General features: G+C 43.8%; 1 protein-coding gene across 1 annotated transcript in view; it reads left to right on the forward strand.

Annotated features, from left to right (window-relative positions):
- The window catches only part of LOC115201343 (sorting nexin-29), a 109,442-nt gene that overhangs the window by 64,938 nt on the left and 29,021 nt on the right, over positions 1-15,483 (forward strand). The window contains exons 15-18 of the mRNA XM_029764893.1: positions 1,351-1,457; positions 5,640-5,756; positions 6,690-6,745; positions 11,495-11,576. Of these exons, the coding sequence (XP_029620753.1) occupies positions 1,351-1,457; positions 5,640-5,756; positions 6,690-6,745; positions 11,495-11,576 (362 nt within the window). The remainder of the gene's footprint in view (positions 1-1,350; positions 1,458-5,639; positions 5,757-6,689; positions 6,746-11,494; positions 11,577-15,483) is intronic.

Genomic DNA, 15,483 nt, shown 5'->3' on the forward strand with positions numbered 1-15,483 from the left:
GAGGTTTCTCTCCGTCTTTGTCGCCTCAGTGCTGTAGGTGTGTGTGCATGTGTGTGTTCTGCCATAATTTTTGTGTGTGTTTGTGTTATCTAACCTAATGTGGGACCTTATATATAAAGGTGTTAAAGGAGAAATGATCCATCTCTCCCTGTAGGAGCCACCGCTCCTCCAAGTCCCTTTAGTGTAACTTCTGTTGTTCTCCCTCCTATAATTTGATTACACCATGTTTATAGCTGACGTGGAACCGCTGTAGGCCCGTATTGATGACGTTAGCCAGCTAGAACTAGTTGTGATGAACCACAGTTTTAGGAGTATGTGGGGAGAGCCAAGCAGCGTGTCAGTTTGATACAATAGTCTGAAGTTTTGAGAAACAATCTTTTTTTTAATGTGAATCTCGGTGCAAAAAGACAGTAATTAGAGAAAATGGTTGTCATAACAACAATGTTTACTTGTTTACTTCCCCTGGTACATACAGCGGGTTTAGTACCTTAGAGAGGAGGCTGTTTTAAAGCTTTCCAGGAAGTAACCGCTCTGCTCTCTGACCCATGCCTCCAACAGACAATTAGAGCTGTGTGAAAAAAAACGGCCCATCAAACAGTTGTTGATTTTTACTTTAACTACCGACAAGACAATACTCTGCATAATTATCCAGTGATAATGGTGTGTGTGTGTGTGTTTGTTTATTGTTGCCCCAGGCATATCAAACACTTCTCATTATTAATATAACTCATTATGTTGGGAGGCAGGTAGCATAGTGGTTAGAGCGTTTAGCCAGGAACCAGAAGGTAGCTAGCTCGAATCCCCGAGCCGACATGTTGAAAAAAGGTTGACGTGCCCTTGAGCATGGCACTTAATCCTAATTGCTCCTGGGTCACTGTTGTTAATGGCTGACCCTGGCCGCGAACCCTCTTTCCGGGGATGTCTCAGAGGGCGCTAGAATTTGTGCAAAAAGCATTTTTACGTTTACATTTTAGTCATTTAGCAGACGCTCTTATCCAGAGCGACTTACAGTAGTGAATGCATACATTTCATACATTATTATTTTTTTATTTTTTTTTAACTGGCCCCCCGTGGGAATCGAACCCACAACCCTGGCGTTGCAAACACCATGCTCTACCAACTGAGCCACAGGGAAAACACATTTCCATTTCACACATACATATCATACACAATTGTACATGTGTGAAACAGGACAAATATAAACACCCATCAAATTATTATTATTATTCCCCAAGTAATTGTTTGCCTCTCTCTCCCCCCTCTCTCTCCCCCCTCTCTCTCTCCCCCTCTCTCTCCCCCTCTCTCTCTCCCCCTCTCTCTCCCCCCTCTCTCTCCCCCCTCTCTCTCCAGCTCTCCCCATGGTGAGGAACTGTGACGATCCTACTCCGGCCCCTCAGAGCAGGTCTATGGGGGATGTTGAGGAGCTGGCTGCCAGCTATGAACGCAAACTCATAGAGGTGGGTACTACTAGTACCACTACTGTCTGGCTCAGTCTTACCCTTACCAGTACTTAGGCAGCTGAGATGGCTGCATTTCATTCCAGAAAGTAGCTTTCTCCCTTCTACCCTCATTCACTCCCTTTCATGGAGCTGATGGAGAAGTCATGGATTTCTCTGCATATGGCAGCAACTAGTTAGAGCTCAAATGTTTATTCTATTCTACTGAGCCGTTTACTTTATGTTCCTATTCTTATCTTTTGTTATTTCTCGTTGTTGCGTTGTCCAGAAGGAGCCTGCAAGTAAGCATTTCGTTGGAAGGTGTATACCATGTGTATCCTGTACATACGACTAATACAACTTAAAACTATCTACCCAGTCATCACAGATCAGTGAAGGGGATTGCTGTCACTAATCCAGCCTGGTCAAATCCCTGTGATTACTTCAAGAAGGGATTTCTAAAGTATTCAAACAGTCATGGAGTTTGTAGGCAGCTGATGCACAGTTCTAATTCTGTTTTTACACATGACGATGATGCAGTCACTCAGAGACAGAGCCAGGGAGTGGGTGGTTCTGGGAGTTCTTGGCATGCTGGTTAACTAATGACCAACCGACAGTGTGGCTCTCTGTGCTGAGAGACAATGACATCAGCAAACCCTGGGAACACCGCCCGCCTCTATTTTAATGAGGTTGCAGTCAATTATTCATAAGTGTTTTATATTTCTTTAATAAGAAATAATTCTGTTTGTGTTTGGGAAGACTGTCATTTCACTTATTTATGCATTTATCTATGTCTTTTTTATTGTTTACTTAATGATGCGTTCATTTGCTTGCCTGTCAGTCTCAATAGGGCTTTCCTAAACATGCTGAGACGGGTACTGCCGTTTTCACTTTAAATCTCAGTTCAACGCTGTGACAACTTTATTTAAATGTACTGGCAGACAGTGTACATTTTTCTTTTGTCCTCCACATTATGTTACTATCAGGTTTGCCTGTTTATGTTCTCTGAAGTCATGGAAACAAGCAGATGTTTAGACTACAGCAGCTTGGCTAGTACTGTTGGCTGTTGCTATTGACAATGGGTTTTACTGGTGGCCACAGTGTAATAGTTGGAAGGTATAGGAGATTTGCTTTCATTAGGAATATGTAATAACCACATGTATAACCACAATTCTTTATAACCAAGTTCAGAGGTGTGATATGAAATAGTATAATATTGTAAGATACTATTATGGGATGTAGTAGTCTTTTTGTGGAGGAGAGATGGATATGTGTTTGAGGGTGTTTGTTCTACAATGAGATTTGGGTGTTTGAGGGTCTGTGTGTGTGTGGTATAACAGTGAGATATATGTGTGTGTGTGTGTGTGTGTGTGTGTGTGTGTGTGTGTGTGTGTGTGTGTGTAACAGTGAGATATGGGTCGGGGACTCCTGTGGGATCTCTGGATCTTCCTTTTGATCTGTTCTCTCTCATTAATTATCCAACAGCAGAAACACCACAGCAATTACTAACAGGCTTTCTTTCTGTTCAATTTAGAAAAGACTCACAATAATACCAGCCTATGCCTGGAAACATGCTCCACTGTAGCCATTCCTATATTGATCTTAAAAATGGAAGAGATGGATGGACTAAATAATGCTCAACAAATTGCCAATTTGTGTGTGGGTGTGTGTGCGCGTGCCTGTGTGTGTGCTTGCATGCGTGCCAATCTGAGTGGACAGCTTAGTCCTCTACCCGCCCCTCCTCCTTCCCCACCACCCGTCTCCCTGCTCATGTCACTTCCTGTTTGTGGAGACTGCTGGGTAAAGTGAGTCAGTGAGAGAGCGACAGTGTGCACCCAGACACTGACACCAATCTCCCCCCTCTCTTCCTCCAGTCCTCCCTTGCTTTCACATTCATCCCCCTCTCCACCACACACATTCATCCATCCCTCTCTCATGCTACCGCTCTGAGGGAAAGCTAAGCCTGTCATCTCCTCTTTCCACTTCTCTCTGTTCTCTCTCTTCAGACTCGTTTCACATCCAATTACTTGTGTTAGATAGCAGGTCAGCTATGGTGGCCATTTCTGCTTAGGCTGGGACTTCTCTGTACAGGCTCCCAGCTCAGCACAGCAACTCTGCTCGCCTCACTAACTGCTGCTCACCTCACACTACTGTCAGCCTGGGGAGAGAGGGAGGGGAGGGGAGGAAGGGAGAGAGAGGGGGAGGGAGGGGGGTAGAAAGGGAGGGAGGGTATGGGAGAAAGGGGGTGGAGGGAGGGAACTGCTAGGATCACCTGCATCACAACAGTGCCATATAGAACTGTCATATGGCCCACAAATAGAGACTGACAACTGGTTTTACTGTTAAGTTAGTTTGTAGGTCCAAAATAACTTACAATAAACCAAAACTAACTGCTCTCAATAAGATGCATTGCTATTTCTGAGAGTTTTAATGGAAAAGCTGAAATTGAAAATTGACAACTTTTCTAAATTCAAACCCAGTTAAACAAAACATTGAATGAATGAATGCAGTGACTTGGTCCTGTCTTCCCGACCAGCGCCGCATGGTGAGTAATGAGGTTGAAACCGCATGTGCACTCCTCGCCTGTTGAACTGAATTGGGAGCGTTAGCAAGTGGCTGTGACTGACTGAAATGACATGTGCAAATCAGCAGGCGCGGCCGCAGAATAACAAACCGATTAGCTCCCTCTCACTGAGAATTAATTGGGTGCCTTTACGCTTCAAATTAATTTCTTTTTTTAATGTCCTATTTGAAAGTTACGGCACAAATAAATAGAGGTGATGAATGGATTGAGTTTTCCAGAATGATCCGATGTTCCATCAGTGAGTTCTGTCGGTCCGACTTGGTAGCTAGGAACCTTTCTGTTGTGCTGTTCAGTGTTCCCCACAGGGTGGCTGTCAAAGGTGATGCGACACTGCTGGGCCTCGCTAGTGCTGTTGGTACTCCAAATGCCAGCTGAGTCGTGTGTGCACGCACGTGTGTGTGTGTGTGAGCGTGCACATGCACACGTGTTTGTGTGTCCGTGTTTGTGTGTGTTTGTACCTGTGTTTGTGTGGGTGGGTGTGTTCACATCATTCAACATACCCGTTGTCTCTCCCGGTCTCTGTAGAGTTAGACAACATCAAGGAAGCTGCAGGTTAACTCCTGAGATGGGAAAGTTGAATGTTGAGTGCATTTCAAAGTAGAAACAGTGGAAGCAGGAGTGTTTTGATGGCGCTGCCTTCAAAGATGTCAAGTTCTGCATTTTAATGCCCAACTCTCTCTACCTGATCCTGAGGTCACTGTGTTTGAATTCTGTCTGGAAAGTTAAAAATGACTGTATTTATTAATAGTGACCTAGAAACCTAGGTGAATGTTGAAATGTTAGCTAACTATGAAATAATTATAGCTGGAAAACTATAACAAAGGAAAAGTTTGCTTCCTCACCTCTCCCAGATGCCATGTTGAGGTTATTTTTCAACTTTGTGCTATAAGATAACAATTGTCTTCATTATTCCTTGCTTTTTAACTACTATAATTCCATCTCTCCCTCATAATAACAGACAATGAGCTTTCTTAAAATAATCATTCTCAAACTAGCCTGGTACTGAAGTGAATTCCTTGGTAGTTTTCATCCCAAACATTCCTGTTAAAACCAACAGCCAGGCTAAAACATTCTGTCTCACTTTAAAATGAGACTCTATGATGTCTTATTTTAACCCAGTGTGTTTGAGGTGGTATACTCTGTGTATTAGGGTCAGTGATGGCTACAGACATGTCAAAAAGGACATCATTCACCGGTCATACCCAGACGTCCCTGTCCTCAATCTACCCTGACACCTGATGTCCCCAGACAAATGAATGAATGTCATAGCTATCTGGCTGTCTCTGTTTGTGACATGCTGGTGGCAGAAACCTATCACCCTGTCCAGGTCTGTTATGGACACTGACAGCTGATGTCGTGAGCAGCCTGGACTCAACCACCCTGTGTGTGTGTGTGTGTGTGTGTGTGTGTGAGTGTGCGCGCATCCGATTAGCTGATTGGCCAAACTGTCAATCTTACGGTTCCGCTGTGTATCATTGTTGACTTGTTCTTGGAGTCTATTGTTTCAGTTCATATACAGCTGGAGGGATCATGTGTGTATTCCAGACTGTAACTAACCCTGTGTGTGTGTGTGTGTGTGTGTGTGTGTGTGTGTGTGTGTGTGTGTGTGTTTATACTAGGTGGCTGAGATGCACGGTGAGCTGATAGAGTTCAATGAGCGTCTGTACCGTTCTCTGATGGCCAAGGACCACCTCATCAACCAGATGAAACAGGAACTCATCGACCTCAGAGGACCAGTGAGTTACCCTCTACACACACACACACACACACACACACACACACACACACACACACACACACACACACACGGGAGATTGCTGGCCACTCGGTAACAAATCAACTACCCCAGGCTACCCGTTATCCCAGAGCTCCAGCCCTCATCTGCTGGCCCAGCTCTGTCCGCACACTGGCTGGCTGACCAGGCAAGCTGTATGTGTGGTTCTCTGGTCCCTGGGGCTGGAGCAGGAGGGGAGTAGAGGAGATGTGGCACCCTCTATCTCAGCCCTGTGGCCCTGTCTCTGGGGTGTGAGAGCCCTACTTCATCCTCTCTACACCAGACCCTTTTGTTCTATTAATAGACAGTCCACACATTGAAAATGAAAGACAAAAGGCTGTTGAAACACACACACACACACATACACACACACACACACACACACACACACACACACACACACAAAGAATTACCCCTGCATGTGTCCCTGGGTTGTGGGGGGATTTGAGGAGAAGTTGCAGACAGATTATAGGAATGGATCCCTTACAGCCATGCTGGGTAATAGTGTCCATCTCTGCCGCTGGCGCTCCCTCCTATCCAGGGATTAACAACAACAAGAGGCCCTATGGTGTCACGCACTCCACTATGAGTTCCAATAGTTTCTTTTAGTGTGTACAGTACGTTGACGTGAGAGTGGTGGTGATGGGATGAGGGGGGGGGGGCAGAGTACAGTAATGTCACAGTGCTCTGCTCCGCTGGTCACACAGAAAGACACCCTCTCCCTCAGGATCTACCCAACCCTGCTGCTCAGACACAAAGGGTTGTGTAAAGTAGAAATGGATGAAAGGTAGCTGACATAGTAACGCAGTGACATTTTGTATAAACAGTGACATTTTGCTCTCTCTCGCTCCGTCTCTCTCTCGCTCCATCTTCCTCTCCTTACTTTTGAATAAAGGTTCCTGGTGACCTGAGCCAGACTTCTGACGACCCCAGCCTATCAGATTTTGAGACGTAAGCACCTTCTATCTCCCCATATCTACATCCACAGTATATCTCTTATCACATGAGCAGTGTCTGACTATCTCTACTATATACAGTGCGGAAAGTATTCAGATCCCAATCGGAGGAGAAGGGCCTCGGTCAGGGAGGTGACCAAGAACACGATGGTCACTCTGACAGAGCTCCAGAGTTCCTCTGTGGAGATGGGAGAATCTTACAGAAGGACAACCGTCTCTGCAGCACTCCACTAATCAGGCCTTTATGGTAGAGTGGCCAGACGGAAGCCACTCCTCAGTAAAAGGCACATGACAGCCCGCTTGGAGTTTGCCAAAAGGCACCTAAAGACTCTCAGACCATGAGAAACAAGTCTGATGAAACTAAGATCGAACTCTTTGGCCTGAATGCCAAGCGTCACGTCTGGAGGAAATCTGGCACCATCCCTACGGTGAAACATGGTGGTGGTAGCATCATGCTGTTGGGATGTTTTTCAGCGGCAGGGACTGGGAGACTAGTCAGGATCGAGGCAATTATGAACAGAGAAAAGTACAGAGAGATCCTTGATGAAAACCTGCTCCAGAGCGCTCAGGACCTCAGACTGGGGCAAAGGTTCACCTTCAAACAGGACAATGACCCTAAGCACACAGCTAAGACAATGCAGGAGCGGCTTCGGGACAAGTCTCTGAATGTCCTTCAGTGGCCCAGCCAGAGCCCGGACTTGAAGCCGTTCAAACATCTCTGGAGAGACCTCCTCTGGAGAGGATCTGCAGAGAAGAATGGGAGAAGCTCCCCAAATACAGATGTGCCAAGCTTGTAGCGTCATACCCAAGAAGACTCAAGGCTGTAATCGCTGCCAAAGGTGCTTCAACAAAGTACTGAGTAAAGGGTCTGAGTACTTATGTAAATGTAATATATTTCCGTTAGATTTTTTAAAATAAATTAGCAAACATTTCTAAAAACCTGTTTTTGCTTTGTCATTATGGCGTATTGTGTGTAGATAGATGAAGAAAAAAAAAGATTTACTCAATTTTAGAATAAGGCTGTAACAACATAATGTGGAAAAAGTCATGCACTGTATATGTGTATCTCTGACACCACGGCTCAGCTCTGTCATCATCATGTGTATCTCTGACACCACGGCTCAGCTCTGTCATTATCATGTGGAACTCTGACACCACGGCTCAGCTCTGTCATTATCATGTGGAACTCTGACACCACGGCTCAGCTCTGTCATCATCATGTGTATCTCTGACCCCACGGCTCAGCTCTGTCATGATCATGTGTATCTCTGACACCACGGCTCAGCTCTGTCATTATCATGTGTATCTCTGACACCACGGCTCAGCTCTGTCATTATCATGTGTATCTCTGACACCACGGCTCAGCTCTGTCATTATCATGTGTATCTCTGACACCACGGCTCAGCTCTGTCATCATCATGTGTATCTCTGACACCACGGCTCAGCTCTGTCATTATCATGTGTATCTCTGACACCACGGCTCAGCTCTGTCATTATCATGTGTATCTCTGACACCACGGCTCAGCTCTGTCATCATCATGTGTATCTCTGACACCACGGCTCAGCTCTGTCATTATCATGTGTATCTCTGACACCACGGCTCAGCTCTGTCATTATCATGTGTATCTCTGACACCACGGCTCAGCTCTGTCATCATCATGTGTATCTTTATCACCTCAGGTGAGGGAAGGTAGGTGACCGTTTTCAGACATCTCTGAAAATATCCTTCTTCCTCTCTCACTGCTGGTCTCTAACTCCACCTCTCTGTTTGAAAATCTGTGACAGTGAGTGAGAATGTCTTTAAAATCAGGGGAGGACAACCCCAGCCCTGTAGATCCCCAGTCATAAGACACTAAACCATTTTCATGGTAAACTATATACTCTGTATATTGTAAACATACATTACTGTGTACACTGAGTGTACAAAATATTTTCCCTGACACAGACTGACCAGGTGAATCCAGGTGGAAGCTATGATCCCTTATTGATGTCACCTGTTAAATCCATTTCAATCAGTGTAGTGATAAAGGGGAAGAGACAGGTTAAAGACGGATTTTCAAGCCTTGAGACAATTGAGACATGGATTGTGTATGTGTGCCATTCAGAGGGTGAATGGGCAAAACAAAAGATTTAAGTGCTTTTGAATGGGGTATTAGGTGCCAGGTGCACCGGTTTGAGTGTCAAGAACTGCAATGCTACTGGGTTTTTCACGCTCAACAGGTTCCTGTGTGCTTTTTAGCTTTGCTTTTCCTTAGCGTGCTTTTTAGTCGTTCAGTTTTTTTCGTTATTTCGTTTTTTGTCTTATGTTTCTTGTGTAGTAAATAGTTCAGCTTTTATTTTCATTGTTTTTATTAGTTATTTTCCTGCGAAGCACATTGCATTGCATTCCATGTCTGAAATGTGCTGTATAATTAAAGCTTGATTTGATTTGAATGTCCACCACCCAAAGGACATCCAGCCAACTTGACATGACTGTGAGAAGCATTTGAGTCAACATGGGCCAGCATCCCTGTTGAACACTTTTCAGACACCTTGTAGAGTCCATTCCCCCAAGAATTGAGGCTGTTCTGAGGGCAAAAAGGGGTACAGAAGGTGTTGCTAGTGTTCCTAATGTTTTGTACATGCAGTGTATATACAGGTGTTGTACTAACTGCTAATAGAACCTGGCTAGTACTTTATGATAACTACTTTATTGAGGAAAAAGGTACTTACTTAAAATGTGCAACTGTGACATGTGGCTGTCTCACCCAGCTATCTTAAGATGAATGCACAAACTGTAAGTCGCTCTGGATCAGAGCATCCGCTAATGACGAAAATGTAAAAAAAATTTTTTAAAAAGGGCCATTTGTAAAGAAAGCCTGTTGACACTAGCTCTCCTGGTCCAGGGATGACCCTTGTCGTCTCATTAGGAGAGGAGTGGTTTAAAACAGAGTTGAACCGAGGTTGTCACCCACTTGACCACTTTCCTCATGTCCTCGTTAGCGTCGGTGAAAAGAGGACACTGTGCAACCTTTGTGAGGGAGGAGGGAGGGAGGCTGTGTCACTGTGCTGTTTAAATCAGTTATGTCTCTCATTAAACACAGGGAACGGGGGTAGAGGACTAGAGGGCTATAACACGTGACTATTACTGGGTGCCTGAAATGGCAGCCTATTCCCTATATAGTCCACTACCTTTAACCAGGGCCCATAGGGATCTGGTCAAAAATAGTGTACTATATAAGGGAAAGTGTTGGGGGTAACGAATTACAAAAGTAGCTCGTTACGTAATCAGATTACTTTTATGAGTAACGGACTAAAGTAACACGTTACTTATTATTACAGTTATTATTACAGTTACTCTGTCAAACAACGAAGAACTGGCGGCTCGAGAGAAAGATTTTGATTTTGAATGAAAGTTAGGAAATCTGTACAGATGTTTGACTTAAGGTGTGTGTATATATACATATACATATATAGTGCAGCACTTGTAGACTAGCAGAGGAAGCAGCGCCAGCAAGTAGCCTATATTTGATCGTAATGCAAAGTAATATAATTAAGCAATAAGGTAACGCAGAGTACCTGGACACAGCCCTTAGCTGTGGTATATTGGCCATATACCACAAGCCCCCGAGGTGCCTTATTGCTATTATAAACTGGTTACCAACATAATTAGAGCAGTAAAAAAAAATGGGGCCTACCCATGGTATACGGTCTGATATACCATGGCGGTCAGCCAATCAGCATTCAGGGCTCGAACCACCCAGTTTATAACTAACGCATTACTTTCCACACAAAGTAATATTGTAAAGTAACAAGATACTTTTGTTGAATGTAAAGAGTAATATGTAATATACTTTTTTCAAGTAACTAATCCCAAAACTGATCGGGGATAGTATGTGATTTTGCAAAAGACAACAGAGTGTAGACCCACACACACACCACAGAGACACTTGACGACTGTCTTCATTTGCTCCGGTGAATAAAGAACACAGTGCAACCTTTGTGATGAAGGAGGGACGGATGCTGTTGTTGTGCCACTGTGCTTTTTAAATCGGTTATGTCCCTTATTAAACACAGGGAACAGGAGTAGAGGACGAGAGCACTGTAACCCCTGACTGGGTGCTTGAAATGGCAGCCTATTCCCTATATAGTCCAATACTTCTGACCAGTACCCATAGGGCTCTGGTCAAAGTAGTGTACTATATAGGGATAGTGTGCGATTTTGAACACACCCTGGGTGTCTGAAACACTGTGTTCCTGCAAGGTGGTAGTAATGTCCTCTGGTAGGAGGTAGTGAGGAGCACCTCAGCGGTCAAACCACATACAGGTTCACATTTTATTTCCCTTTGGGTTCTTTCCATTTCCCTAATGAAAGGTCTCCTCGTGGAGTTTTTATGTAGGTAGCCATTTTTTTCCTTCCTGAGGTGAAAGTTCTCATGGTTTAATACTCTGCTTGCCTGACGACTCATCCTGAATTCCGCTGCTCTGTCGATTTCCCCATACATTCATCGTGGAGAAGAAACGCTAGTGGCCGTGGTGTTTGGCCGGAGTGGTATGGATGGGTAGCCAGGCAAATACCGTAGCGCTTCATGGTTCTGATTTATGCTTCCTGACAACGTGATCTTCATATAAGTGTAGTAGTAGTGAATTCTTGAATCTATTGAAGACCCTCTCTTTAATGTCATAGTATATTTTATGAATGACAGCTTTCCTGCGATGAATAATACAGTATCTATAACCCTTACTGTGTATTCCTCTGCCCCAGGGCTCACCGTGCTCTCATCAATGTCTGGATTCCCTCTGTGTTTCTGCAAGGACGCGCTTCTAACGCCTACCACGTATACCAGGTAAGAGACACTAACACCAGATCCTAGTCTAATAAACAAACACAAATTGTATTTGCAGATCAAGACATCCTAATTGTCTGGTATCCCATTTCTGTGTTTGGTTGTTGAATGGAGTAACTAGTGAAAACTAACAGCCAGCATATGCCCTGGCCTCGATAACTGCTTTTTATTGTACCTAGCACATTGACTAGGCGTGAAACCTCAGGTCTCTCACTGTGTCGCCTTCCTTCCTGTTCTCCCCTGAGGGGATATGTGTCACTGCCCTGCTCGGTTCCACTCTCCTCTATCAGGAAGAGGAGTCACAGTGTAGCGATGTGAAACCAGAAATGATGGGACACGACAGGTGACACAACCTCAGCAGAGAGATAGTCTAGCCTGATTGGCTTGCTCCCGGACTGAACTACATACAAGTCTGCTCTTGTATCTCTGCCACTGCAGTGTGGTGTGAAGACATAACAGCACCCCTGGACAGAATAGTAGAGGCCTGGGCAGCTGCTTCCAGATGTTTACCCCTGATAAGTAGTGACAGGAGGCTGGTATTGGAGAGTAAAATGTTATGGCTGATAAGACATCAACGATCCGATTAGTACAGAAAGGAATCGGAGGTCATTCAAGGTTTTGCTGGGAAGTTCAGTTGACGGATTTAGCATTGAACTTCTATATTCTAGTTAAATGGTTCCGTAAATATATTTCATTGATTTAATGACACCTATTTTTACTAACGCTTTGAAACTATTGCTTAGTCTAGCCTCAGACAATGGCTGTATCCTGTATAGTCTTTTGTGCCTTTGTGGTGTGTTCTCAGGGGTCTATTTGTCTTATAGATCCCTGCGGAAACATTAGTATTGTTCTTAATAGACTAGATAGATGAGAACGGTTTGCCATTGTTGGCTGTGTGTGAAAGGCGCTTTGTATCTTCCTCTCCAAGGCTTAAAAACAAACGTGATGGGTCACTCATGCCAAAACGTTGGAGCTGTATGCGGGATACGTGAGAATAGGTATTTCTCATACAGAAGGTCCATACACCTGTTCTTAAATAGCATTTGAAAGAGAGACTACTGGTATTATAGAAATTGAGTTCTAGAATGTGTTAAAAACAATGAAATGCTCCCATTTCCAACCAGCCAACCAGGTGACACCAACCCTCGGCCAGTCATTTCAAACATCCTGTTCCTGTACTGTTCCAATAAAAGCAGGGCCTAAAAACCAGCACCACCCAGCAGAACACAACATCAGAATCACACAGCTCCGTTTCTCTCTCTGCTGAACTGAGAATGATGGAGAGGGGGGGAGAAGATAAATAGAGAGAGAAAAGTGAGAGAGAAATGGGAGGCAGAGAAGCGTGGCATTCTTCTCTGCCACTAGATTACAGGGCATTTATTGAGCAGGCAAATTGCTTGTTCTCCATTCTGTCTTTGCCTTTCTCAAAAGCCACTTTTCTTCTCCGTTTAAAATGACTATGTAGACAGAACAAGGCCTGGGATGCCCATAGAGAGAGGGAGGTTGTGATGGTTCTCACTATTATCACTCCTGTTTTGTTCTCCCCAGATGAGCTCTCCATCTCTCCCCTACTCTCTCCCTCTCCCCCTCCTTTCATGAGACTATAACGGCAGTTGGAAATTATTGTTGCATTCTCATACGATACCAACAAGAAGTTATTATAGAAATGGCTTTTCTCTTCTCCCTCAGAGAAACAAGTAAAATAATAACAGAACTGAAGAGCCCTTCATTTGCCAGGTGGAGATGACGGATAAACTTTGGCGTGTTGTAGTGATAACATACCCTCCCTCCTTCCCTTAAACTTCTCTGACAGAACCAACATATCAAATCCACTTACATTCCCAGTGTCATGACGTTGGCCTGTGGGTAAGGTTTATGACCCCCCCATAAATACCTTTCTCCCTTCCCCTCTCTCTCTGACTCTACTGAAGGACTCTCGAATAGCCTTTGTTAAACATAGAGAGTCTGGGAACATCAAACAAGGGGGGGGAAAGGAACCATATTTCGGTAATTGAACCAGTTGAAAATATGCGTTGGTACTTAATGAGTATGGATGTCAGTTCGGTTGTCATCTGAGACATTATGACTGATGACAGGACGACATAAACTGTATCTGGGAAAGTCTACACATTCTAGTTATCAGATTCACATGGAATTGTTGTGCAATTTAAATGTTTGATATTGAAACTGTTTGTTAGAAGATTAAATGTAATTTTAGCTTCCAAATGAGAGAGTTGGGTTTTCATAAGGAAAGAGCCCTGCTGAATCAGTGGCCCGCCCCTGTGAAGAGACATGGGTTCTAAACTATGAAACACACCCTTCTCCCCCTCCACTATATAACCCCTAGACGAAAATGTAACCTTGAGTACCGGGTACATGAGGTCTGCAGCCTCTGCGTTAAAAAGGACTAACATGTCAAGTACAGAACTAAGCCAACCTCAGCGTGAGCTTTGGTTGTGAAAGGTATGAACTTTGAACTCTTATTCACTACAGAATTGATACCTCCTAGCCATTGAGTTAGCAGCGGCCGCTGTAAATGTGGGCTAGGAAAGGATGGACGACGTATCCAATCTAACACACAACAAAGGTACTACAACGTATCCAATTTACCACCAGAGACATTCTTCCGAGGACAGGAAGATCTCTGTTGGCCAACACGGCCAGCATCTACGACCAACCTACCGAAGCGCAGCTCAGAGTGAATATTTATTGCATTTTCCTTTTCCAAATGGGCAGTAATTTAGAATGCATAAGATACTGTAATTACGAAAGCTTAGCTTCTCCCTTCGTTCCTCAGTCTTCCCGCTCTTTCATTCAAGCCCAACCCCCTCTCTTTGTGTAACCAGCCATCATACAGGTTCCGTCCACCGGGGACGTTTTCTGTATGACATAATTTGTATTCTGTGTATATGTAATTCTGTGTGATTAGTTAGGTATTTGGTAAATAAATAATTAAACCCAATTTTGTATTGCTGATTCAACATGGTAGCCAGGGGTTTGTGAAGATAACCAAGATTTTACAACTTTCAGATGAGATTGAAATAAGGTGACGATTAATATTGACTGCTATTGATGTCAAATATTACTAGTTCTTCAAGTGTTTATTCAGAAGATAACAGCTCTATAAACATTCTTTCGTGGTGCCCCGACTTTCTAGTTAATTACATTTACATGATTAGCTCAATCAGGTAATATTAATTACAGAGAAATTATTTTATAGAATAGCATGTCATATCACTTAATCCGGCATAGCCAAAGACACGACACCAGCGTAGCTAAAATAAATATATATATATCTCCTAGAGTAGACTAATTGCTTAAAGGAAAATAAAAGCAATGTTATGATTCATGGGAAAACTCTTTGCTTAGTTGATCACACACACTGTACACAGATGTATTTTACCTCTGGTGTGCTGATGCCAAGTGAAGCCCTGTACTCTAGATGAGCCCCAGCACACAGAATGTACAGTTTTTTTATTCTAAATGAGTGATTCCCTTTGATCAGTAAAAAGCAGCTGAGCCAATCACTTCCACACAAAGTCAGGCCTGCTGCAAACTTTCCCATATTTTTATAACTCTAATGAGATTTGATAACTGCTTCTCTCTCTCTCTCTCTCTCTCTCTCTCTCTCTCTCTCTCTCTCTCTCTCTCTCTCTCTCTCTCTCTCTCATTTCAAATCCAACTATTCCGGGATACCTGAGACTACTGTAGTTTCTCAGAGGCAAGCTGAGTGTGTGTGAGGGTGATTGGAAAGCGAGTCACAGACACACTAATCGAGCATTCAATAGGCATTATATAAGCTACCTTTGGCTTCCTGTTGGAGCCAAGCCCTTGAACATGCACATACTAGAAATATAAATCAGCTATAACAATGAACAATTGAGTCGTCCTCGTTGACATGCTTCCA

The sequence above is a fragment of the Salmo trutta genome, chromosome 10 (assembly GCF_901001165.1).
Source record: "Salmo trutta chromosome 10, fSalTru1.1, whole genome shotgun sequence".
Taxonomy (NCBI): Eukaryota; Metazoa; Chordata; class Actinopteri; order Salmoniformes; family Salmonidae; genus Salmo; species Salmo trutta.